Raw genomic sequence first — 27680 nt, 5'->3', positions numbered from 1 at the left:
GCCTTGCGGTACCCCACTAGTCACCGCCTGCCATTCTGAAAAGGTCCCGTTTATTCCCACTCTTTGCTTCCTGTCTGCTAACCAATTCTCCACCCACACCAATACCTTACCCCCAATACCGTGTGCTTTAAGTTTGCACACTAATCTCCTGTGTGGGACCTTGTCAAAAGCCTTTTGAAAATCCAAATATACCACATCCACTGGTCCTCCCCTATCCACTCTACTAGTTACATCCTCAAAAAATTCTATGAGATTCGTCAGACATGATTTTCCTTTCACAAATCCATGCTGACTTTGTCCGATCATTTCACCGCTTTCCAAATGTGCTGTTATCACATCCTTGATAACTGACTCCAGCAGTTTCCCCACCACCGAAGTTAGGCTAACCGGCCTATAATTCCCCGGTTTCTCTCTCCCTCCTTTTTTAAAAAGTGGGGTTACATTAGCCACCCTCCAATCCTCAGGAACTAGTCCAGAATCTAACGAGTTTTGAAAAATTATCACTAATGCATCCACTATTTCTTTGGCTACTTCCTTATGCACTCTAGGATGCAGACCATCTGGCCCTGGGGACTTACCTGCCTTCAATCCCTTCAATTTACCTAACACCACTTCCCTACTAACATGTATTTCACTCAGTTCCTCCATCTTACTGGACCCTTTGTCCCTTACTATTTCTGGAAGATTATTTATGTCCTCCTTAGTGAAGACAGAACCAAAGTAATTATTCAATTGGTCTGCCATGTCCTTGCTCCCCATAATCAATTCACCTGTTTCTGCTGCAGGGGACCTACATTTGTCTTTACCAGTCTTTTCCTTTTTACATATCTATAAAAGCTTTTACAGTCCGTTTTTATGTTCTCTGCCAGTTTTCTCTCATAATCTTTTTTCCCCTTCCTAATTAAGCCCTTTGTCCTCCTCTGCTGACCTCTGAATTTCTCCCAGTCCTCAGGTGAGCCACTTTCTCTGGCTAATTTGTATGCTTCTTCTTTGGAATTGATACTATCCCTAATTTCTCTTGTCAGCCACGGGTGCACTACCTTCCTTGATTTATTCTTTTGCCAAACTGGGATGAACAATTGTTGTAGTTCATCCATGCAACCTTTAAATGCTTGCCATTGCATATCCACCGTCAATCCTTTAAGTGTCATTTGCCAGTCTATCTTAGCTAATTCACGTCTCATACCTTCAAAGTTACCCCTCTTTAAGTTCAGAACCTTTGTTTCTGAATTAACTATGTCACTCTCCATATTAATGACGAATTCCACCATATTATGGTCACTCTTACCCAAGGGGCCTCTCACGACAAGATCGCTAATTAACCCTTCCTCATTGCTCAAAACCCAGTCCAGAATAGCCTGCTCTCTAGTTGGTTCCTCGACATGTTGGTTCAAAAAACCATCCCGCATACATTCCAAGAAATCCTCTTCCTCAGCACCTTTACCAATTTGGTTCACCCAGTCTACATGTAGATTGAAGTCACCCATTATAACTGCTGTTCCTTTATTGCACACATTTCTAATTTCCTGTTTAATACCATCTCCAACCTCTACTACTGTTAGGTGGCCTGTACACAACTCCCACCAGCGTCTTCTGCCCCTTAGTGTTACGCAGCTCTACCCATATCGATTCCACATCTTCCTGGCTTATGTCCTTCCTTTCTATTGCGTTAATCTCCTCTCCAGCAACGCCACCCCACCTCCTTTTCTTTCATGTCTATCCCTCCTGAATATTGAATATCCCTGAACGTTGAGCTCCCATCCCTGGTCACCCTGGAGCCATGTCTCTGTGATCCCAACTATATCATAATCATTAATAACAATCTGCACTTTCAATTCATCCACCTTATTACGAATGCTCCTTGCATTGACACATAAAGCCTTCAGGCGCTCTTTTACAACTCTCTTAGCCCTTATACAATTATGTTGAAAAGTGGCCCTTTTTAATGCTTGCCCTGGATTTGTCGGCCTGCCACTTTTACTTTTCTCCTTTGTACTTTTTGCTTCTACGCTCACTTTACACCCCTCTGTCTCTCTGCACTGGTTCCCATCCCTCTGTTGTGAACTAACCTCCTCACGCCTAGCCTCTTTAATTTGATTCCCACCCCCCAACCATTCTAGTTTTAAAGTCACCTCAGTAGCCCCCGCTAATCTCCCTGCCAGGATATTGGTCCCCCTAGGATTCAACTGTAACCCGTCCTTTTTGTACAGGTCACGCCTGCGCCAAAAGAGGTCCCAATGATCCAAAAACTTGAATCCCTGCCCCCTGCTCCAATCCAATTTGGATAGCCAGAGGCTTTTTCCCAAGGCTGAAATGGCTAGCATGAGAGAGCATAGTTTTAAGGTGCTTGGAAGTAGGTACAGAGGAAATGTCAGGGGTAAGTTTTTACATAGAGAGTGGTGAATGTGTGAAATGGGCTGCCGGCGGCAGTGGTGGAGGTGGGAATGATAGCGTCTTTTAAGAAACTCCTGGATAGCTATATTGAGCTTAGAAAAATAGAGGGCTATGGGTAAGCCTGGGTAGTTCTAAGGTAAGGTCATGTTTGGCATAGCTTTGTGGGCCAAAGGGCCTGTATTGTGCTGTAGGATTTCTATGTTTCTATGAAATATGCAGCACAGGTAAACAATAAACAGTACTGTAAACAACTCACTGTCCTAGTGATGAGACCTCAGTGGTGGCAGGGTATTCATTATTCTCACAGCCTGATGAAAGAAGCTGTTAGTCTGGCAGTCTGGCAGTCCTAGTCCTGATGTTCCTGTATCTCCTTTCTGATGGTAGTGGGTCAAAGCGATTATGGGATGGGTGGAAGGTGCGTTCTATATTATGCATCAATAAATGAGAGGCAATGGAGACCTGCCCATTTTCTTTAGCTTTTTCAGGAAGGAGAGATGCTGCTGAACTTTCTTGGCCTCAGCATTTGCATGTTTGGACAAGGACAGGCTATTTCAGACTCAGGAGCTTGGAACCAAAGTTTCAAAGTACATTTATTATCAAAGTATATGTGCAGTATACAACTCTGGCATTTGCCTTCCCACAGTCACAAAACAAAGAAAAACCATGGAACCCCTTCAGAGAAAAAGATCAGACCTCCCCCCCAACCCCCATGTGCAAAAAATAAATCGTGCAAACAGCAAAAAAAATAGCAAAAACCACTGAATATCAAACACCAAACACAAAAGTCATCCAAAGAGTCCAGGCATATTCAGTGTCAGGTCAGTTCAGTTCAATTTAGTATGGTGTCATTTGTTCTCTGTAGCTGCCCTGATCAAATTTGCTCAAAATAGCAACAAAAAACCCTCACTAATTTTTATAGATGCACTGTAGAAAGCATTATTCTAGGGTGCATCACAACCTGGTATGGCAGTTGTCCTGTCCAAGACCGAAAGAAGCTGCAGAAGATCGTGAACACATCACACAAACCAATCTTCTGTCTGTGGACTCACTTTACACTGCACGCTGTCGGAGCAGTGCTGCCAGGATAATCAAGGTCACGACCCACCCAGCCAACACACTTTTCATCCCTCTTCCCTCTGGGAGAAGGCTCAGGAGCTTGAAGACTCATATGGCCAGATTCGGGAACAGCTTCTTTCCAACTGTGATAAGACTGCTGAACGGATCCTGACCCGGATCTGGGCCGTACCCTCCAAATATCCGGACCTGCCTTTTGGTTTTTTTGCACTACCTTACTTCCCATTTTTCTATTTTCCATTTATGATTTATAATTTAAATGTTTAATATTTACTAATTTTAACTATTTTAAATATTTAATATTTGTAATCCAGGGAGTGTGAAGTGCAGAATCAAATATCACTGTGGTGATTATACGTTCTAGTACCAATTGTTTGGCGACAATAAAGTATGAAGTATAAAAAGTTGCAACCAGAAACACATCGTATCTGTGAGCTAAAGAGTCCAAACCATAACTACATTAATTAAGCAGAGAGAGTGAGAACAAACACATTCAGTACTGTTGATGTGATCAAGAGCATGTGCACAACACACCCCCATCCAGTTTCATGAAGTCAATGACCAGTTCTTCATTTGGTTTTTCTTTCCTAACATTGAGGGGAAGATTATTGTCATAACACCATGTCATGAGGCTCTCTGTTTTCTCACTGTCCTCTGACTCAGGGCAATGATAGTCATGAGAGATGTTCACATGGGGGTTGATTGGGAAAATCAGGCTGGCAACGGATCTCAAGGGAATGAGTTTGTCGAATGCCGCAGACATAATTTTTTTAGAGCAGTTTGTCGCTGAGCCTATTAGGGGATCAGCTATTCTGGATAGGGTGTTAAGTAATGAACCGGAGGCTTATGATAAAAGAACCCTTAGAAACCAGTGATCACAATATGATTGTGTTCAACTTGAAATCTGATAGAGAGAAAGTATCAGCAGTACTTCAGTGGAATAAGGGAAATTACAGTGGTATGAGAGAGGAGTTGGACAAAGTAAATTGGAAGGAGCTGCTGGAAGGGATGTCAGCAGAGCAGCAATGGTGTGAGTTTCTGGGAAAAATGAGGAACGTGCAGGACATATGTATTCCAAAAATGAAGGAATACTCAAATGGCAAAATTGCTGACAAAGTGCTCAAAAAGCTGAAAGACCTTGAGGTACATAAGTCACCTGGACCAGATGAACTGCACCCTAGGGTTCTGAAAGAGGTAGTGGCAGAGATTGTGGTGGCATTAGCAATGATCTTTCAAAAATCATTGAACGCTGGCATGGTGCCAGAGGACTGGAAAATTACAAATGTCACTCCACTCTTTAAGAAAGGAGGAAGACAGAAAAAGGAAATTATAGTTAGCCTGACCTCAGTGGTTGGGAAGATGTTAGAGTCAATTGTTAAGGATGAGGTGATAGAGTACTTGGTGACACAGGCAAGATAGGACAAAATGAGCATGGTTTCCTAAAGGGAAAATCCTGCCTGACAAACCGGTTGGAATTCTTTGAGGATATTACAAGTAGGATAGATAAAGGAGATGCATTGGATGCTTTCAGAAGGCCTTTGACAAGGTGCCACACATGAGGCTGCTTTCCAAGTTAAGAGCCCGTGGTATTACAGGAAAGTTACTAACATGGTTAGAGCATTGGGCTGATTGATAGGAAGCAGTGAGTGGAAATAAAAGGATCCTTGCAACACACGTCAAAGTTGCTGGTGAACGCAGCAGACCAGGCAGCATCTCTAGGAAGAGGTACAGTCGACGTTTCGGGCCGAGACCCTGATCCTTGCCTGGTTGGCTGCCAGCGACTAGTGGTGTTCCGCAGGGGTTAGTGTTGGGACCAATTCTTTTTATGCTGTATATAACTGATAGAAATGATGAAATAGATGGCTTTGTTGCCAAGTTTACAGATGATAAAGTGTGGTGGAGGGGCAGGTAGTGCTGAGGAAACAGGTAGGCTGTAGAAGAACTGAGACTGATTAGGAGAATGAGCAAGAGAGTTGCAAACTAAATACAATGCTAGAAAGTGTATGGTCATGCACTTTGGTAGTAGAAATAAATGTGCGGGCTATTTTCTAAATAGGGAGAAAATCCAAAACTCTGAGATGCAAAGGGACTTATGAGTCCTTGTGCTGAACACCCTAAAGGTTAACTTGCAGGTTGAGTTGGTGGTGAGGAAGGCAAATGCCATTTTAGCATTCATTTCAAAAGGTTGAGAATACAAGAGCAGGGATGTGATGCTGAGGCTTCACCTTGAGTATTGTGAACAGTTTTGGGCTCCTCATCTTAGAAAAGATGTGCTGGCATTGGAGAGGGTCCAGAGGCGGTTCACAAGGATGATTCTAGGAATGAAAGGGTTATCATACAAGGAACGTTTGACGGCTCTGAGTCTGTACTCACTGGAATTTAGAAGGTTGAGGGATGTTCTCATTGAAACCTTTCGAATGTTGAAAGGTCCAGACAGAGTAGATATGGAAAGGATGGTGGGAGAGTGTACGACAAGAGGGCACAGCCTCAGGATAGAGGGGTGTCCATTCAAAACAGAGATGCGGAGAAATTCATTCAGCCAGAGCGTGGTGAATGTGTGGAATTTGTTGGCACATCAAAATGGCCTAATTCTGCTCCTGTGTCTTATGGTCTTAAGGACTCATCGGTACTTGATATTCATCGACCTATGTTAGCTGGAGTCAGGGGTTTATGCTTTGGCTGTTTGTAGGGTTACCATGCCAAAAAAGTTCAAGAGCAGAGGTCAGACCAACAGTGGTCCTCCAGTTTTTGGGGATTCAGCTCAAAACTCACAACCCTAAAAGGCCAAAAAATATTGTTATGGAAACAGCAATGAAGAATCCTTCTATATCGGTCCTAATGAAGGGTCTCAGCCCTTGGGTTGAATTTGAAGGCAGAATGCAGGGTTAATGGCAAGATTCTTAACAGTGTGGAGAGATAGAGGGATCTTGGGGTTCATGTCCTTAGATCCCATGAAGTTACAGCAGAAGTTGATAGATAGGGTGGTTAAGAAGACAAATAGAGTGTTGTTCTTCAATAGTTGGAGAATTAAGTTCAAGAGTGGCAAGGTAATGTTGGAGCTCGTTAGACCACAGGGAATATTATGTTCAATTCTGGTTGCCTCATTTTAGGAAGGATGTGGTAACTTTAAGCGACGGTGCGGAGGAGATTTACCTGGGGCTTGCCCGGACTAGAAGCTTGCCTGATGAAGATAAATTGAGTGTGTAGGTGTACAAGATGGTAAGAGGCGTATATCAACAGCCCGAGACTTTTCCCAGGGCAGAACTGACTCGTATAAGGGGGCATAACTTTCATGCGTTGAGAGGAAATTATAAGGGGGGGTACATAGGATAGGTTTTTTACATTGAGATGTTGGGGACGTGGAACACATGGCCAAGGATGGTGGTAGAGGCAGATACATTTGAGAGATTAAAGAGCTCCCCAATTAGATTCCTTCTCCATCCTTGACCTTTCCTACACACCTGGCTTCACCTATCACCTTCCAGCTAGTCTCCTTCCCCTACACCCCCCACCCACCCCCACCTTTTTATTCTGATGTCTTTCCCATTCCTGAAGACGGGTCTTGGCCTGAAATAGCGACTGCTTTTCCATTTCTATGGATGCTGCCTGACATGCTGAGTTCCTCCAGCATTTTGTGTGTGATATCTTAGATAGACACGTGATTATGTATCCCCAGAAACTAATTGAAAGGAAGACACAGGAGCTGGGAAACAGGTCTACTTCATTTTTCTTTAGTGAGGCGTGCACATATGATGTGGTGGTGTAATGACATTAGCCATTCACCAACTTCACACATATAACCCATAATGAATTATGTAAACAAACAAAAAATGCTTAATCAGACAATACATTTACAATATTACTCAAATATTACTGAAATATTAAATAAACAACACTCCTCCCTGCTTAGTTATAAATCCCAACTAAATATATAATGCGTCTTAATTATACCATATAATATAATTATCAGCTAGACATCCACAGCATATTAAATTTTAAGTTGTTCTAATCAGCCCTAAAGATTTAATAGCTGTGGAGAATCTTTTACTTTTGTGGGATAACATCTTTCCCAACAAGGGGAATCACTCTGCTTGGCAGGCAAGACTTGTGGCTGAGAAAGCAACTCAGGTTCTGGGGCCTCCTCCGTGGTGGCTGTAGGAGTTGACTCTGGGACTGCAGGAAGCGGTTCTGACAGCTCTGGACACGTTTCTTCTCCGACAATTGACTGCTGTCCTCAACTGATTGATGTATCATCTCCAGATGATATCAGGTGCATTTTCCACTGTGTAGGAGAGTGGTCCATTTCTGTCCTTAATCTGTACAAGTACTCACTTCTGGTCACTTCTGTAGTCCCTCGCCAGGACTGCGTGTCCAGGAGTGAAACATTAAACCTCCTTGTTTGAGGAGCTCTCAGTTTGTCTCAGCTGTTTGTCTTGCATTGGGTTTGAGGAAGTCCGAGCATGAGTGCAAGGGGCAAACCAGGAAGAGCATAACTGCTGAGTTGTTGGTTGTGGACTGTGCTACACTGTGGTATTCAAGGAGGAGGTTGACAAGCTTCTGATTCAGTGTCAGTGTAGTGTGTTCTGTTGACGTTGCTTGCAGTGCCTACTTTGGAAGAAACTTGTCACCAAGCCATTTGTAGCTGTGTAGCACGGTGCAGATGTAATACGTCTTATTCCATTCATTTTCAGGAACAAAATTCACAGTTTGTTCCACAACAAACTGTGATCCACTGTCACTCACTAATTGTTCTGGAACGCTGGTCCTTGAGAAGAGGCTTCTCAACACATCCTGGGGGAAGCGACAGTGGTCGTGCCTCTGGCACAGAGTCTGGCCCTATGGCTCAGAACGGAAGGGAAAGGAAGAGGAAGGCAGCAGCGATAAGGGACTCTATAGTTAGGGAGTCAGACAGGTGATTCTGTGGACGCAGGAAAGAAACGCAGATGGTAGTTTGCCTCCCAGGTGCCAGGGTCCGTGATGTTTCTGATCTCCTCCACGATATCTTGAAGTGGGAAGGAGAACATCCAGAAGTCATGGTACATATTGGTACCGATGACATAGGTAGGAAAAGGGAGGAGGTCCTGAAAACAGACTACAGGGAGTTAGGAAAGAAGTTGAGAAGTAGGACCTCAAAGGTAGTAATCTCGGGATTACAGCCTAAGCCACGCGACAGTGAGAATAGGAATAGAGTGACGGGGAGGATGAATGCGTGGCTGAGGGATTGGAGCAGGGGGCAGGGATTCAGATTTCTGGATCATTGGGACCTCTTCTGGGGCAGGTGTGACCTGTACAAAAAGGATGGGTTGCACTTGAATCTGAGGGGGATTAATATCCTGGTGGGAAGGTCTGCTAAGGCTATTCGGGAGAATTTAAACTAGAATGACAGGGGGGTGGGAACCGAACTGAAGTGACGGAGGAAAGGGGGGTTGGCTCACAAATAGAGAAAGTTTGGAGACAGTGCTAGAGGGAGGATAGGCAGGTGATAGAAAAGGGACACGCTCAGACTGATAGTTTGAGATGTGTCTATTTTAATGCAAGGAGTGTTAGGAATAAAGCATGGATAAGCACTTGGAGCTATGATGTTGTGGCCATTACAGAAACTTGGATGGCTCAGGGGCAGGAATGGCTACTTCAAGTGCCAGGCTTTAGATGTTTCAGAAAGGATCGGGAGAGAGGCAAAAGAGGTGGGGGCGTGGCATTGTTGATCAGAGATAGTGTCACGGCTGCAGAAAAGGAGGAGGTCATGGAGGGGTTGTCTATGGAGTCTCTGTGGGTAAAAGTTAGGAATAGGAAGGGGTCAATAACTCTACTGGGTGTTTTTTATAGACCACCCATTAGTAGCAGGGACATAGAGGAGCAGATAGGGAGTCAGATTCTGGAAAGGAGTAATAATAACAGGGTTGTTGTGGTGGGAGATTTTAGTTTCCCAAATATTGTTTGGCATCTCCCTAGATTGAGGGGTTTAGATGGGGTAGTGTTTGCTAGGTGTGTTCAGGAAGGTTTCTTGGCACAATATGTAGATAAGCCTACAAGAGGAGAGTCTACTTGATCTGGTAGTGGGAAATGAACCTGGTCAGGTGTCAGGTCTGTCAGTGGGAGAGCATTTTGGAGATAGTGATCACAATTCTATCTCCTTTACCATAGCATTGGAGAGGGATATGACCAGACAAGTTAGGAAACCGTTTAATTGGAGTAAGGGGAAATATGAGGCTCTCCGGCAGGAAGGTGGATGCTTAGATTGGAAACAGATGTTCTCAGGGAAACCTACGAAAGAAATGTGGCAAATGTTCAGGGGATATTTGCGTGGGGTTCTGAGTAGGTACGTTCCAATGAGACATGGAAAGGATGGTAGGGTACAGGAAGCATGGTGTACAAAGGTTGTTGTAAATCTAGTCAAGAAGAAAAGAAGAGGCCCCTTGGGTAAGAGTGACCATAATATGGTGGAATTCTTCATTAAGATGGAGAGTGACATAGTTAATTCAGAAACAAAGGTTCTGAACTTAAAGAAGGGTAACTTTGAAGGTATGAGACGTGAATTAGCTAAGATAGCCTGGCAAATGACACTTAAAGGGTTGACGGTGGATATGCAATGGCAAGCATTTAAAGATCGCATGGATGAACTACAATAATTGTTCATCCCAGTTTGGCAAAAGAATAAATCAAGGAAGCTAGTGCACCCGTGGCTGACAAGGGAAATTAGGGATAGTATCAATTCCAAAGAAGAAGCATACAAATTAGCCTGAAAAAGTGGCTCACCTGAGGACTGGGAGAAATTCAGAGTTCAGCAGAGGAGGGCAAAGGGCTTAATTAGAAGGGGAAAAAAGATTATGATAGAAAACTGACAGGGAACATAAAAACTGACTGTAAAAGCTTTTATAGATATGTGAAAAGAAAAAGATTGGTTAAGACAAATGTAGGTCCCCTACAGACAGAAACAGGTGAATTGATTATGGGGAGCAAGGACATGGCAGACCAATTGAATAATTACTTTGGTTCTGTCTTCACTAAGGAGGACATAAATAATCTTCCGGAAATAGTAGGGGGCAGAGGGTCCAGTGAGATGGAGGAACTGAGGGAAATACATTTTAGTAGGGAAGTGGTGTTAGGTAAATTGAAGGGATTAAAGGCAGATAAATCCCCAGGGCCAGATGGTCTGCATCCTAGAGTGCTTAAGGAAGTAGCTCAAGAAATAGTGGATGCATTAGTGATAATTTTTCAAAACTCTTTAGATTCTGGACTAGTTCCTGAGGATTGGAGGGTGGCTAATGTAACCCCACTTTTTAAAAAAGGAGGGAGAGAGAAACCAGGGAATTATAGTTAGGTTAGCCTAACATCGGTGGTGGGGAAACTGCTAGAGTCAGTTATCAAAGATGTGATAACAGCACATTTGGAAAGCGGTGAAATGATCGGACAAAGTCAGCATGGATTTGTGAAAGGAAAATCATGTCTGACGAATCTCATACAATTTTTTGAGGATGTAACTAGTAGAGTGGATAGGGGAGAACCAGTGGATGTGGTATATTTGGATTTTCAAAAGGCTTTTGACAAGGTCCCACACAGGAGATTAGTGTGCAAACTTAAAGTACACGGTATTGGGGGTAAGGTATTGATGTGGATAGAGAATTGGTTGGCAGACAGGAAGCAAAGAGTGGGAATAAACGGGACCTTTTCAGAATGGCGGGCAGTGACTAGTGGGGTACCTCAAGGCTCAGTGCTGGGACCCCAGTTGTTTACAGTATATATTAATGACTTGGATGAGGGAATTAAATGCAGCATCTCCAAGTTTGCGGATGACACGAAGCTGGGTGGCAGTGTTAGCTGTGAGGAGGATGCTAAGAGGATGCAGGGTGACTCGGATAGGTTAGGTGAGTGGGCAAATTCATGGTAGATGCAATTTAATGTGGATAAATTTGAAGTTACCCACTTTGGTGGCAAAAACAGGAAAACAGATTATTATCTGAATGGTGGCCGATTAGGAAAAGGGGAGGTGTAACGAGACCTGGGTGTCATTATACACCAGTCATTGAAAGTGGGCATACAGGTACAGCAGGCGGTGAAAAAGGCGAATGGTATGCTGGCATTTATAGCAAGAGGATTCAAGTACAGGAGCAGGGAGGTACTACTGCAGTTGTACAAGGCCTTGGTGAGACCACACCTGGAGTATTGTGTGCAGTTTTGGTCCCCTAATCTGAGGAAAGACATCCTTGCATTAGAGGGAGTACAAAGAAGGTTCACCAGATTGATTCCTGGGATGGCAGGACTTTCATATGATGAAAGACTGGATGAACTAGGCTTATACTCGTTGGAATTTAGAAGATTGAGGGGGGAGCTGATTGAATCGTATAAAATCCTAAAGGGATTGGACAGGCTAGATACAGGAAGATTGTTCCCGATGTTGGGGAAGTCCAGAACGAGGGGTCACAGTTTGAGGATAAAGGGGAAGCCTTTTAGGACCGAGATTAGGAAAAAACTTCTTCACACAGAGAGTGGTGAATCTGTGGAATTCTCTGCCACAGGAAACAGTTGAGACCAGTTCATTGGCTATATTTAAGAGGGAGTTAGATATGGCCCTTGTGGCTAAAGGGATCAGGGGGTATGGACAGAAGGCAGGTACAGGGTTCTGAGTTGGATGATCAGCCATGATCATACTGAATGGTGGTGCAGGCTCAAAGGGCCGAATGGCCTACTTCTGCACCTATTTTCTATGTTTCTAAGAGCTTATGAAAGGTTCAAAAAACTAGGTAATGATAGGAATCTAGAAGATTATAAGGCTAGCAGGAAGGAGGTTAAGAATGAAATTAGGAGAGCCAAAAGGGGCCATGAGAAGGCCTTGGTGGACAGGATTAAGGAAAGCCCCAAGGCATTCTACAAGTATGTGAAAAGCAAGAGGATAAGAGGTGAGAGAATAGGACCAATCAAGTGTGACAATGGAAAAGTTTGTATGGAACCGGAGGAAGTAGCAGAGGTGCTTAATGAATACTTTGCTTCAGTATTCACTACGGAAAAGGATCTAGGCCATTGGAGGTATGACTCGCAGCAGACTGAAATGCTTGAGCATGTAGATATTAAGAAAGAGGATGTGCTGGAGCTTTTGGAAAGCATCAAGTTAGATAAGTCACCAGGACCGGACAGGATGCAGGCTACTGTGGGAAGCAAGGGAGGAGATTGCTGAGCCTCTGGCAATGATCTTTGCATCATCAGTGAGGACGGGAAAGGTTCCGGAGGATTGGAGGTTTGTGGATGTTGTTCCCTTATTCAAGAAAAGGAGTAGGGATAGCCCAGGAAATTATAGGCCAGTGAGTCTTACCTCAGTGGTTGGTAAGTTGATGGAAAAGATCCTAAGAGGCAGGATTTATGAACATTTGGAGAGGCATAATATGATTAGGAATAGTCAGCATGGCTTTGTCAAAGGCAGGTCCTGCCTTACGAGCCTGATTGAATTTTTTGAGTATGTGACTAAACACATTGTTGAAGGTAGAGCCGTAGATGTAGTACATATGGATTTTAGCAAGGCATTTGATAAGGTACCCCATGCAAGGCTTATTGAGAAACTAAGGAGGCATGGGATCCAAGGGGACATTGCTTTGTGGATCAAGAACTGGCTTGCCAACAGAAGGCATAGAGTGGTTGTAGACGGGTCATATTCTGCATGGCGGTCGGTGACCAGTGTTGTGCCTCAGGGATCTGTTCTGGGACCCCTACTCTTTGTGATTTTTATAAATGACCTGGATGAGGAAGTGGAGGGATGGGTTAGTAAATTTGTTGATGACACAAAGGTTGGTGGTGTTGTGGATAGTGTGGATGGCTGTCAGAGGTTACAACGGGACATTGAAAGGATGCAAAACTGGGCTGAGAAGTGGCAGATGGAATTCAACCCAGATAAGTGTGAGGTGGTTCATTTTGGTAGGTGAAATATGATGGCAGAATATAGCATGGTAAGGCTCCTGGTAGTGTGGAGAATCAGAGGGATCTTGGGGTCTGAGACCATAGGACACTCAAAGCTGCTATGCAGGTTGACTCTGTGGTTAAGAAGGACTTCATCAGTCGTGGAACTGAGTTTAAGAGCCGGGAGGTAATGTTGCAGCTATGTAGGATCCTGGTCAGACCCCACTTGGAGTACTGTGCTCAGTTCTGGTCGCCTCACTACAGGAAGGATGTGGAAGCCATAGAAATGGTGCAGAGGAGATTTACAAGGATGTTGCCTGGATTGGAGAGCATGACTTATGGAAATAGGTTGAGTGAACTCGGCCTTTTCTCCTTGGAGCGATGGAGGATGAGAGGTGACTTGATAGAGGTATATAAGATGATGAGAGGCGTTAATGGTGTGGATAGTCAGAGGCATTTTCCCAGGGCTGAAATGGCTAGCACAGGAGGGCATAGTTTTAAGCTGCTTGGAAGTAGGTACAGAGGAGATGGCAGGGGTAAGTTTTTTACACAGAGTGGTGAGTGCGTGGAATGGGCTGCTGGCGGCGGTGGTGGAGGCGGAAACCATTGGGTCTTTTCAGAGACTCCCGGATGGCTACATGGAGCTTAGAAAAATAGAGGGCTATGGGTAAAACCTAGGTAGTTCTAAGGTAGGGACATGTTCGGCATAGCTTTGTGGGCCGAAGGGCCTGTATTGTGCTGTAGGATTTCTATGTTTCGATATCAACACTGTGCATGGTTGTAATGGAGGCTACTGGGAACACTTCTGGTCACTTTGTAGCTACATCCACTACTACCAAGACATTTGTGCCTATGAATGGTCTGGGAAGATGCACATGAATCCTCTGGTCATGTTGGAATCCTGAACAGTGCATACTGAGCTGCTCGATCAGCTGATCTGTCCCGGGGCCACCAGACGAAGCTTCAAACCAATGCTTTCATTTTGAGCACACCTAGATGCCTGGTGTGCAGCCCCTCTAACACTTCAGCTCGCATCAAAAGACAAACCCTGTCAAGGGCAAGTTGATCCCAGCACTGGTAAAAATGAGGGAACTGAAATTTCTGCTGCATGTGCCAGCCTTTTTGGGTGGCCATGTGGACCTGAGACAGTGTGGGGTCTTTTCTGGTTTCTCTTTGGATCATCTCTGCCGTAATAGAGGGACTTTCATTTTGTATTTGGGAGAATACATCAAGATGAGTATCTCCTTTTCCAGGGATAAACAGGACTATCCATCCACATTTCCATGATTCATCATCCGCTTGAATTCGATCTTGTAATTGTGTCCTCCAAGAAACGAGGGGGCTTAAGGAACCCAGGCAGTGATCACAATATGATTGAGTTCAACTTGAAATTTGATAGGGAGAAAGTAAGAAACAGAGCCCATCTCTACATTCGTGCTATTGCTGTTAGTGGAGCACCCTTCTGTGAACTGGAAATGGACACGTAGTTGATGATCAGTAAAGAGGGTAAACTCTCTTCCATACAAGTACTGCTTGAAGCATTTACACCCCAAACCAGACTTGAGGCCTCTCAAGCAACACACATCAAATTTGCTGGTGAACGCAGCAGGCCAGGCAGCATCTCTAGGAAGAGGTACAGTCAACATTTCGGGCCGAGACCCTTCATCAGGACGGTCATATTAAAAAACCTACTTCACACTGGTTTGGCAGGAACTTGTTATAGTAATTGACAAATTCTAAAAAAGGCTGCAACTATGACGCTTTCTTTAGCCTTGAGACATCCACTACTCTCAGCACACTTATGTAATCGAAGTGATTCTTAGTTTAAAGAATTCACACTTGTTGCGTCGTGCTCTGAACTCATAACCTTCTCATCTTTTTGACAAGTTCCTTGTCATCCTTACTAGTAACAATGATGTCATCCGGGTAGTACTGAGTGTCTGGGCAGTCTTGCAGAACCTAGTCCTTAGGCTTCTGCTGGAGTGCAGGTGCAGCTGCTACTCCAGAAATAAGCCTAATACAGTGATAAAGCCATTTGTGAATGTTTAAGGTGAGAAACACTTTGGACTATTCTTTCATCTCCATTTGTAGCTAGGCCTCAGCTACATCCACTTTGCTGAAGTCTTTCCACCCATAAATATTTGCAAAGATGAACTCTATCCTGGACAGAGTGTATTGAAGGGATTCAGTACTGGGATGATGGTGACCTTAAAAATCACCTGGCAGACCCATCCTTCTTGGCTGCTGCAACCACTGGCATTGCCCATGGGCTCCACTGAACCTTGGAAATAACTCGTCCAGCCTTCATGGAATCTAGCTCACTGGCTACTTATCGTGGACTGTATAAAGAGCTGGATAGGTATTGAAAGACTTGGATGTGGCATTTTATTTAACACTATTTTACCCTTTGAACCTTTGATATGTTTGAGTTTTCCAAAGCCTTTCTTGAACACTACTGTGGCATCATCCAGTACGTTTCTTAATTTGCTTTCAGTTGTCTCAGTTGCAGGATACACGGCATGTAAATGGAGGAGGAACTCCACTCTGGTCATAGTTGTCTCAGCCAATCATAGACCCGCAATGCTAGCCCTCCTGTTTGTACCAAATGTGGCTTGTTGGTTGTTGTATTTCCACAGGAGTTATATTTTCTCCAATATAAATCCTTAGTTGGATTTCTGCAAGCTTCAGTTCAGTATTTTTGAAATGCCTTTCAATCTCATTTTGTAGAATGACTGTAACAGCTGAGTCAGTGTCTAATTCTGTTTTTATTAATTTGCAATTCACATCTAGTGTAAGCCATATTCTTGTCTCTTGTTAGCTCTTACACAATAAATCTCAAGGCTACTCACTGCTGTGTCACTCTCATTATTATTAGATTTTTCATCAACAGCCTGCAGATTAGTGCTCTTTTTGAAACTGCAACTTGACTTTTTATCTTTTTCTCTTCCCTGTGCAGTCTATTTATCTTTGTCTGTCCGATATGCTATTAGCATGAGTCCTACTTTGTTGCATCTTCTGCAAGTTTCACCTTTAAACTTGCGTTGGTCTTGTGTATGTGAGTGCCTGCCACAATGGTATCACAATTTAGACATTGCAATTTTGTACACTCTCACTTACATTCCTGACTGCAATTCATTTGTGTCCCTGTCTGTGGTTTTCATTGTTACAGCGATTTCAACTGAGTTGTGCTTCCATTAAAAACCGTTTTTGAATGCTTTCTTGTAAGATTCCACAAATTAAACAATCTCTCAGTGCATCAGTAAGCCCATCATTGAACCGACAATGCTCAGGCAATCTCTTCAATTCAGTCAAGTAAGCTGAAATAGAACCCCCGCTTCCTTCTGATTCCACTTATGAAACCTATGAAACCAAAGGTGTTCTGTAATCAACAATAGTTTTGGTTTTAAATGCTCCTGTAGTATGTTCACAATATCAGCAAAGCTCATTTCGGCTGGTTTGGTTAAAGCAATCAAACTTCGAAGCAAACTGGAAGTTTTTCTACCTATTGCACTCGGTATCACTGGCACGTGCTCTTCATTAGCTATTTTATTTGTTTCAAAATATGCTCAATTCATTCAGTATACATCATCTAGTTATTTGTTGTGTAATCAAATGTGTCTGTCTTTCTGATGTAGCCAGCTATTTCTGCCTTTTTAAAAATGATTATTATCACCCGGTACTCACTGTTAAAAGCTCAAACCTCTCTCCCGTTCTGAATAAAAACGTGCTGTGCTTCAACAAGTAGATAGTTGTCTCGGCTTCATTTCAAAACTACCTCATCACCAGTGTTATGTTTTGTAATGAACCGCAAGAAAAACTTGGGTGTCAGGAAATGGGTATACTCAGAATTTCTTTAATGAGCGCTCACATATGATGTGGTAGAATAATGAAGATTGCATTTCACACATGTCTCACATATAATCCGTGTTGAATTATGTGAACAACGAAGAATGCTTAATCAAACAGTATATTTACAATTTTACTCAAATATTACTGAAATATTGAATACACTACATCATGGATAATTGAAAAATGGAGGGCTATGTAGCAAGTAAGAGTTATAGATAGACCATTATTTATTTATTGAGATATAGCTTGGCGTATGCCCTTCTGGCCCAACAATCCCCTGATTTAACCCCAGCCTAATCACGGGACAATGTACAATGACCATCAATTAACCTACCAACTGCTACGTTTTTGACTGTGGGAGGAAACCTGAGCACCCAGAGGAAACCCACATAGCCACAGGGAGAATGTACAAACCCCTTACAGACAGTGGCAGAAACTGCACCGAGGTCAACACTACTATAAAGTGTTGATGTAACTTCTACAGTACCATGATCTTTGGGTATGTTAAAAAGTCAGAACAACTTTGTGAGCCAATGGGCCTGTATTGTCCTGTCCTGTACGCTGTTCTACGGTATATTCCTTATTGTAAAATACTATTATAACGTACTGCTGCTGCAGAACAATGAATTTCATGGTATGTCAGTGACAATAGGTTTGATTTCTGAGATTAGTTTAATTATTGTCACATATGCCAAGGTAGGGTGAAAAACTTTTGTTTTGCGTGCTATCCATACAGTTCAATACATTACATCAGTGCATTGAGGTATCACAAGGGAAAAGCAATAACAGAATGCAGAATATTGTGCTACAGCAAGACAAAGCAGTTGGCAAGATGGTCACGGGCCTTTTCCAAGTGGGATTGGGGCAGCGCATTACATGAAAGTGGAAAAATTGGCATCCATTCTGCATATGATACTGTCTCTTGTAATATTTAATAAAAGTGGCTCATTTTTATTTCCCTCTACCGTTCAGCCTCAGACAACGGTGGGAAGATAGCAGGAACCATTATTGGAGTTTTGCTCGCTTTACTGTTGATTGCCTTTGTCGTCTGGTTCATCCTTCGGAGGAAGAAGAAGACTACTTATGAGAAGGAGCAGCCTTTCGAAATACGGTAACTGCGTATGGGTTTCTCTAATTCCTGGTAATCTTTCCCACCCCCCTTCTCTCTTTTTCCATTCCTCATTCTGGCATCCCTCTTACTCCTTCCCTTCTCCTCCCACGTCCATTACCTCCCTCTGATTTCCCTCCTCCTACATTGGTGGCCCGACATTTGTGTCCACCAGTGTCCTTTGTCACTTGTCCGTGTCACTGGCCTTCGAAAGCCTAGACACCAGCCTGCCAACTAACACCCCAACATCCTTGTCTCTAAATCCTAACCTGACCCCTAACTTCCCTCTCTATCCCCAAGAACATCCCTACAAATCTAAAACAACAACTCATTCTGAGTCACTGTCTCAATGGATACCATAGCACCACCTTGACCGATAGCTGATTGATAAGTTACATTAGAAGGCTGAAACCCTGGTGACCTCACGTAGCTAACACCCTTAATTCCATGGATAATTTTTGTAGGACTCCGGAACTCTGGTCAAGCCATGTCCACTGTTGAGATTGTGGCTCAGATCTAGTTGTTTTTTAACATCCTGGAGGACATCAGGAGTCTAGTCCTCTGTGCTTGAAGGCCAGTGACAAAGGACGTACATGGATATTGGGCTGTCCTAGGTCTGTGCATCCTGGGATCTGATGGCCGCATAAGCAGAACGCACAAGGACTGGTCAGTTAATGTGCCTGGAGTTCAGGGTCCCATCATCAGCTAGTCCATGGATTGATACTGAAGATCAAAGATCAATCAGCCATTCTAAATGGAGAGAAAATTCAAAAATATGAGGTGTAAAAGGTTTTTGGAGTCCTTGTATAGGTTAATTTGCATGTTGAGTCTCTGGTAATGAAGAAAAATATGACGTTAGCATTTTTTCAAGAGGACTAGAATATAAAAGCCAGGATGTGATGCTGAGGTACAGGTGAGGCCTCACTTAGAGTACTGTAAGCAGTTTTGGGTTACTTATCTAAGAAAGGATGTGCTGACATTGGAGAGGTTTCAAAGGAGGTTCACAAAAATGACACTGGGATCGAAAGGCTTGTCATATGAGAAGCATTTGATAGCTCCAGGCCTCCACTCACTGGAATTCAGAAGAATGAGTGGTGATCCCATTAAAACATCCAATGTTGAAAGGCCTCAATAGAGTGGATGTGGAGAGGATGTTTCCTATGGTGGAGGAGTCTAGGACTAAAGGACACAGCCTCAGAATAGAGGGACGTTCATTTAGAATGGAGTTGAGAATGAATTTCTTTAGACAGAGAGTGGTGAATCTGTGGAATTTGTTGCTACAGGTAGTTATGGAGGCCAAGTCACTGGGTATATTTAAGGCAGAGTTTGATGTAGTCAGGGCATGAAGGGATACAGGAAGAAGGCAGGAGATTGGGGCAGAGAGGAAAATGGAAAATGGATGATGAAGTTGCGAAGCAGACTCAATGGGCAAAATGGCCTAATTCTGCTCCTATATCTTATGGTCTTATGGAAGTCCATAAGTCAAAGCCCATTGGCTAAATCCTGGACACTGGAGGCCTGTCCGAGAAGTGGAGGATAGTCCATAGGTGTTGATGGCTGGGAGTGAGGAAAGGGCCTTGTTTTGTTGCTTTTCCTGTTCTGTGTTGTTCTGCTGAGGAATGAGGGTGTGTTACGCTGAGGAATGTGAGTGTGATACACCGGTGCTGGAATGTGTGGCGACACTTGCGAGCTGCCCCCAGGACATCCTTGGGTGTGTTGGTTGTTAATGCAGATGACATATTTCGCTGTATGTTTCAATGAATAAATTTGAATCTGAATCAGAATCTGAAGTTATTCCAAAAGTGTATCTCCCAGGCAAGGTCCTAACCAACTCTGCTTCCCACTCCCATTCAGATTTGTCCATACATGGCCTCCTCTACTGCCATGATGAGGCTAAACTCAGGTTGGAGGAGCAACACCTCATATACTGTCTAGGTAGGCTCCAGCCCCTTGGTATGAACATAGAATTCTCCAACTTCTGGTAAATCCCTTCCCCTATCCCTATGTCACTCCACCCCCTCCTCCAGCTGCCTACCATCTCCCTCATGGTCCCGCCTCCTTCTACTACCCATTGTGTTTTCCCCTATTCCTTCTTCACCTTTCCTGCCTATCCCTTCCCTGCTTCCCCTCCCCCACCCCTTTATCTTTCCCCTTACTGGTTTTTCACTTGGAACCTTCCAGCCTTCTCCTTCCCACCCTCCCCCCACCTTCTTTATAGGGCCTCTTCCCCTTCCCTCTACAGTCCTGACAAAGGGTTCCGGCCCGAAACATTGACTGATCATTTCCACGGATGCTGCCCGACCTGCTGAGTTCCTCCAGCGTGTTGTGTGTGTGAGTTGTCCTAACCAATTATTCTTTGGAAGTTTACCGTCAGTGCTGTGATGTGTCTCTTCTGAAGTACTAAGTTCATGCAGAAATGATGAGTGTTTAAGATTTTCTGATTGCATTTGGTTTTCTGTTTTAACAGGGAAGACGTTCCTCCCCCAAAGAGCCGGGTTTCCACAGCTCGCAGTTACACAGTGGGCTCCCAGCGTTCGTCTCTGGGCTCAATGTCTCCCTCGAACATGGAGCCTTACAAGTCCCACTACGACCGACTGGCCACTGAGGAGCTCGAGCGCCCCGCAGCTCAGAGCCCACAGTTGACTCCATCGTACAAGGTAGCCGCTCCGAGTCTGAACCGAATGGGGGCTGTCCCAGTTATGATTCCAGCACAGCGCCGTGATGGTTCCATTGTGTAGCAACTGACACCCCGTTTTCCCACCCACTAAGCCCCAAACCACCCCCCCACACCTCACCCAAAATAAATCCAGTAACACTAGTTGCCTTTTCCAGACTCTGAATTACAAAGGAAGCTTCTAATTACGAATTCTGCTGTTTCACCAGACCAACACGCAAATGTTCTACAAGTCCACGTGTTCAGAAAGAGTCTGGTTTAAATCTTAATTCTGTTTAAATGGACAAGAGTTTTCTGTAGTTTTTTTTTGTAAAAAGATTGTCTTCTTCCTGAACTAGTCGGGTGTACAATCCCGAATCTGAACGCCCTTCTGTGGATCTGTCATGAAAAGCTTGGGATTCGACATAGGGGAGAGGGGAGTGAACTCCTGGAAATCCTAAACATCGCCATCAACCGCGTTACAGTGCACTTACTTCAGTCTCGGGCAAGATCTAGTTCATTGACAGAGTCATAGGGTGCTGCAGCACGGTCAGGTTCTTTGGCCCATCTAATATAATGCTAATATAACCTTCTGCCTCATGCCATCCACTTGTATCTGGACCACATCACTCCAAACCCTCCCTCCACATACCCATCCAAGCTTCTCTGAACTGGTGCAATTGAACCCCCATCTGCCACTTCCACTGGCAGCTCATTCTACACTCACATCATCCTCTGAAGAAGTTGCCTCTCAGATTCTCCTTATAAATATTTCACCTTTCACCCCAAACCTATGACCTCTAGTTCCAGTCTTACCCAACCTGAAGGGACAACAGCTGCAAGTATTCACCCTTTCTATACCTCTCATCATTTTGTATACCTCCATAACTGGGGTTCCCAATCTTTTTTTTTATGCCATGGACCCCTACTGTTATCTGAGTGGCCCATGGACCCCAGGTTGGGAACTTCTGCTCTGTAAGATCACCCTTCATTCTCCCATGCTCCACGGAATCAGGTTGTAACCTATTCATCCTCTCCCTGTAAGGCAGGTCCTCAAGACCCAACAATACCCATTTAAATTTTTTGTGCACTCTTTCAATTTCATTGACATCTTTCCTGCAGATAGGTGACCAGAGCTGCACACAATACTCCACATTCTGCCTCACCAGGTTCTTGCACAACTTCAACATAACATCCCAACTCCAGTACACATTGCCCTGATTTCCAAAGACCAATGTACTAAAAGCTTTCATTATGACCCTATCTACCTGTGAAGCCATTTTCAGGGAATGTTGGGAATGTTGGATCTGTGTGGACCTCTTTGTTCTACAGTACATCTTAAAGACCGACCATTCACTGTGTAATTCCTATCCTGACTTGTCCAACTCCTCACACTTGTCTGCATTTGTTATTTTTTAGCCCATTTTCCCAGCTGATCAAGATCACCCTTTGTTAGTCTTCCTGTCTGTGCGCTCTGGCCAACTACGCCCACTACAGTAGTAGGTCAAGCTCCCCTGAAGTTTGCCCTGTGCTGGCAGTCAGGCAATCACAAGGGGCAAATGTTGCTCCATATGTGGTAGATATACCACTATGCCTCCAGTACGTAGAGTCATCGAAAAGTCCAGTACAAAACCAGGCCGTTCAGCCCACTGAGTCTGTACGGTGCCATTTAATCATACTTTAATCACACATCCTTTATTATACCACATAATAAGCTCCCAGAATAATCAAATGTTACCATTATGCTGTGTATAGGTGTATAGCGATTGTTATTATTGAATCAAAGAGATGTTACTAAAGGCCATTCTTTGACACCATGCTAGCTCCTAGCTAGTTCGATTCTTCCACTCTTTTCTCACTATAGTACGAATTACTCCCTCTCAAGCATGTATCCATTTTTATTTTAAAGACTGTGGGTTTTCCTACAAGCAGTGAATTACAACCCCCAACAAAAAAAAAGCACATCACATGTCCTTGATCAAAATGTAAAACCTTTTCCACTTCTCCCTGTAATGTCCACCAATGGGAACAGTTTTCCTCTCTTCCACATCTTGGTCAGTCTTTTGTGCTTCCATCAAATCCCATTTTCTCAAGGGTGAACCTTGCAGTTTAAATCCTTCATCCTTGGAGATACTCCAACACATCTCCCGGCACCTCTCTGTGGCCTGAATATCCTCCCAAACATGCATTGACAGGAATTGGTTCCATTGCACCAGGCTTTGGAGGCCCATTGCTGTTCATTGTGGCCCCAGCACCCACTATGCTGTGTATTTAGGAAAGCCCTAACTTTCTGGTCAGGTTGACTCAGACATTGCCCATCTTCTGATATCACAGTGGTATTGTACCTTTGCCCCAGTTAGAAAATGAAGTACTTTGTGATTTTTAGATCTATTTGACTTTGCATTGTTGCACCCATTCTAGAAGTTTATTTTTGTATTATTATATTTCAACATTGCATAATTCAATGTGCAAAGAAAGCTGCTCAAAGACAAGGCAGTGTCATCCTCCCACTCAAGGTTTTCACAACCAAAGATTCAGTGCAGGAATAGCAGACGCAAAGTTCTCCTCATTTGTAGTTCCGTACCGTACAGAGCTGCAGCAGGCCAACTAGGACTCCCAAATTCAGACCTGGGCTTCTGCAGTCTAGGGCAAAGGAAAGTGAAACAGAAAAATGTTGTTTCTTTTGGATAATCCCTCAGCGCAGGGCACCCACTGTCTTTACCTGGTGTGGACCATGTGTGGCTTCATCAGTGTGGTCGATACTCAGAAACACCCAACCATCCTCAAAAATGAGCTCTAATGACAAGAAATATTTGGCACAGGGGAGGACAAACATCTGAAATCTGACAGGTTGCAACTCTTGATCTTCCATTGAAACAAAAAGTTTTTATTTGCTCTTATACAAACTCATCAACCCTGGTCTTCCCTGTAAGATTGTGTGCTTCCTTTGAGAGGAACTTGGAAGTACAAGGTGTAGAACAACAGCAAACAATTCTTTGGCCGTGCCTCATTAGAGATCTCAAGCAAAGTTTGGTAATTTATCATGGATTAAGATTATTATGTAAATTTTTGTTGTAAGTTTTAATGTTATAAGTCAGTTGTGGAAAACTGACTTGTTGGATTTTTATGCTCATTTTGTTTAACATGGTACTTAAAAGCAGTATCCAGCTTGAAGGATCTGATACTGGAGCGTGTAGCTGAGCAGATTCTCAATGCCCTACATATTGCTTGTGTGTATACATAGCTAATTTATGATTTGTACTTGAATAATGTGCAGATCCCAGGCCTGACCCTTACTTAGCCATTGTGCAGTGGGCTTGGATCCAAAGTTCTTTGCATTTGCTCGTCTGTTTTTGATGTGTATCTTTTTTCTATTTTGATGCATTACAGTGTGACATAATTTGAACACTACAATATGTTGTATATCACCAACAAGGAGGCCACAACCACCCTGAACTCTTGACACTCTACATCGCAACAGGAGTGCTGGGTTTGGAAACATCCTCTCGAGTGCATGGGCTAATAGAAGGTGGGGCAGGGTGGAGTTGGGTGGGTCGCAGTGGTCAATACTGGCGAGTATAAAGCTGGGTGCAAGTCCTGATTACTGCCTGATTGGCATCTGTAGGAGGGACCTCTCGTCATATGTGCAGTTCAAAGCCCTGGTTCGGTGGGAGGAGTGGATTCAGATCTAGGTATTGGTCCCTATCACCAAAGGACACAAGGTAGCTAGAGTGTTAGCAGTTAGGATAGTGAGCCGCGCCTTTCATTTTGGTTTTGAGTTGGTGAAGTGGGTGGATGATTAATGTGTGGAGAGGGGAAAGTGGACCTCTGCCTGGAGGGACTCTGCTTCCTATCCTCAGATGTAAACAGAATATAGATAAACAGAAATGTGGTATGGAGATTCCCATTATTACATTTACTGGCAGTTCTGACTGAGTGAGTGGAGATGCTGCCTTTTACTGTTACGTATGATCCGAGGTCATGCGCTGCAGATATTTATTAGGGAACTTGTTTGCCAAGTTGTCACTAGGCCCCATAATTGTGACATGGATTTTGATATAAGCCAGATTCTCCCAGCTGCATTCAGAGCAAAAATCCTTCCTTTGGAGAAACTGTTTATTTCAGACTCTTGCTCAAGATGCAAATATCTCTGTGCAAATTAATTAACTCCTGTTGCATCCAAGGCAAGAGAGAGAGAGGGTGTGAGTGTGAAAATAAGAGAGAGAACCCACTGACATGAGGCAGTGCACTATTAGCTTGGTTGTGTGAACAGAATCTGGGATAAAACAAATAAAAATTTGAAATACTCAGCAGACCGGACACTAAAATGCAGGGTTAGCATTTTGCATGTGGAACTGATAAAGTGTCTTCTCCCTGCAACATTAACTCTGTTCCCCATTGACAGGTGCTGCCTGACCAGCTGAGTATTTACAGTATCTTTTTGTTGACAGATTTCTAACATGTTAAATGCCAAGCCAAGCCTCTGATTTTCCAGTCAGATTTCACAATGTTGTAGTGTTTAAGTAAAGGGGTGGTGGAAGGCAGGAGCAAGTAACTGGCAAGGCATGTTGGTCCAAGATGGAAGGTGAGGGACAATATTGGGGCAAGAGGAGAAGTAGAGTCTAGGTCTGGAGGAGGAAGAGGCTGATGTGACTGGGTGTAGGATGCTAGAAAAGTACTTCGGGTCAAGGTGAGGCTCTGCTCATTTCACACTCACATTCATTCAGGAATGGGGACTCTGGAGCCATTGCCCTTGGAGGAGAGAAGATAACAGAGTCAGGTCTAAGAACTCCTAAGTTGTGGACCTTTAGGAGAAGCAGGCAGCCCTCAGGGAGGAGGGCCAGTGATCAGAGGTCATCAGTTTGAACATGAAGGGAATCATGCAAAGGTGGTTACATTCTGTAAACAGCTATCCGGGCAGTGGGCTGTAATCAGACTAACTAGTCAAGGGGCCTGCTCAAAGGGCTTCTGAAGATTTTCAGGATTCCGAGATGGAATTCTGTTTCCCAGTTTTGGTCGGTGGCCTGGACAAATAACGAATTTCCAACTAATTCCCATTCCTCAGAAAGCCTGGGAGGACAATCCTGTCTGTCAAGGCAGTTTGCTTTGGATATGTAAGCACTGATGAGGCATGGCTGTTGCCTGCTCAGATAAACAGAGACCTTGCTCAAATGCGGTATAGACTGAGTGTGGGCCACGAAGATGTTAGTGACCTCTTCACATGCTCACAGCTGGCCGCATGCAAAGCGTTCCACACAGCTGCAACATGGCTTTCTGGCTCATACTCAGTGCGCTGATCTCAGAAACCAAGCCTGTTGAATGCCTTCTTCACCACTTTGCGTGGCCACTTTCAGGGAGGGCTCGGCTTGCACCCCTTGCTACTTCAGTGCTCCCAAGGGTCATAGAGCACTACAGTACAGGACAGGCCCTTTGGCCCATCTAATCTGTGCTGAACTATTATTCTACTTAGTCCCACAACCCACGACTGGCCCATAGCTCCCCATACACCTCTCATTCATGAATCTATCCAAATTTCTCTTAAATCTAACGTGCATCCACCCACTGGCAACTTATTCCACACTCTTACCATCCTCTGAGTGAAGATGATCTCCTTATGTTCCCCGAACATTTCACCTTTCACCCTTAATCCTCGAGTTTGAAGTGGGAAAGGTTGCATTGCTCTGAGTAGTGAATATTTATTTCTGTTAGAAAGTTTGAACAGATATTGAGCAGATCAAAAGGAATTGTAACTTAGCTGGGTCAGAGACTTGTGTGTGGTTACCAAGGAATGACGTTTAGTGGCCCTGAAAAAGACAGCAGGCAAGAATGGGCTCAAGTATGCAGGAAACCAGCTTTATAAATGTGCAGAACCTTCTTTAAACTGACCCTAGGCCAAGATATAAGCTTCTGACTGGATACTTGAGCTGTTAACCCAAAACGTCTGCACTGATCTCGATACCACCTCTGTTGTACTTTGTGCTGGTGTGTATTTTATTTAGTTAATCAATGCTTTATCCTGTCAATGGTTAAATGTGAAATCTGAATAAAGGTTTTGAGAATATCTAGATATCCTGGCTACCTGGTATTTTGTAAGGGTGAAAGGTGACAACTTGCTCTGACCTGAGTCAGTTTATTTTGTTTTGCAAATGGGGCATTGTACAGTGAATATAAGACCATGAGATACAAGAGCAGAATTAGGCCATTTAGAAAATTGAAGTTGCTCCACCATTTCATAATGACTGATCAAATTTTCCACTAAGCCCCAGTCTCCTGCCTTCAGCCAAATCCCTTCATGCCTTGACCAATTAAAAACCTATCTACTTCTGCCTTGACTATACTTAAAGACTTGGCCTGGGCAGTTGCCTGTGGCAAAGAATTTCACAGATTCACCACTCTCTGGCTAAAGAAATTCTTCCTCACCTCCATTCTAAAAGGATGCCCCTCTATTTTGAGGCTGTGTCCTCTGGTCTTGGACTCTCCCATCATAGGAAATATCCTCTCCATATCCACTGTATCAAGGTCTTTCACCATTCTATAGGTTTCAATGAGGTCACACCACATTCAACTGAATTCAACTGAATTCAGGCCCAGAGCCATTCAAATGCTCTTCAAATGATAAACCATGCAATCCTGGAATCATTTTTGCAAATCTCCTTTGAACCTCTTTATATTCCTCTTGAAATGAATACTAACATCTCATTTGCCTTCCTCACCACA

The 27680-nt window shown here is 43.8% G+C and overlaps 1 protein-coding gene across 2 annotated transcripts in view; it reads left to right on the top strand.

Annotated features, from left to right (window-relative positions):
- The window catches only part of cxadr (CXADR Ig-like cell adhesion molecule), a 138534-nt gene that overhangs the window by 83843 nt on the left and 27011 nt on the right, over nucleotides 1-27680 (top strand). Inside the window, exons 6-7 of one of the 2 annotated variants that reach the window (XM_063050255.1) lie at nucleotides 18175-18313; nucleotides 20778-20967. In XM_063050255.1, the coding sequence (XP_062906325.1) occupies nucleotides 18175-18313; nucleotides 20778-20967 (329 nt within the window). Of the gene's footprint in view, nucleotides 1-18174; nucleotides 18314-20777; nucleotides 27031-27680 lie in introns of those variants that run through there. The other variant, XM_063050254.1, reaches the window with a different exon arrangement.

This window comes from Mobula hypostoma, chromosome 6, assembly GCF_963921235.1.
Source record: "Mobula hypostoma chromosome 6, sMobHyp1.1, whole genome shotgun sequence".
In the NCBI taxonomy this organism is placed as follows: Eukaryota; Metazoa; Chordata; class Chondrichthyes; order Myliobatiformes; family Myliobatidae; genus Mobula; species Mobula hypostoma.
Note: the sequence above shows the minus strand (reverse complement) of the source record. Positions and strands in the feature narration are given on the sequence as shown.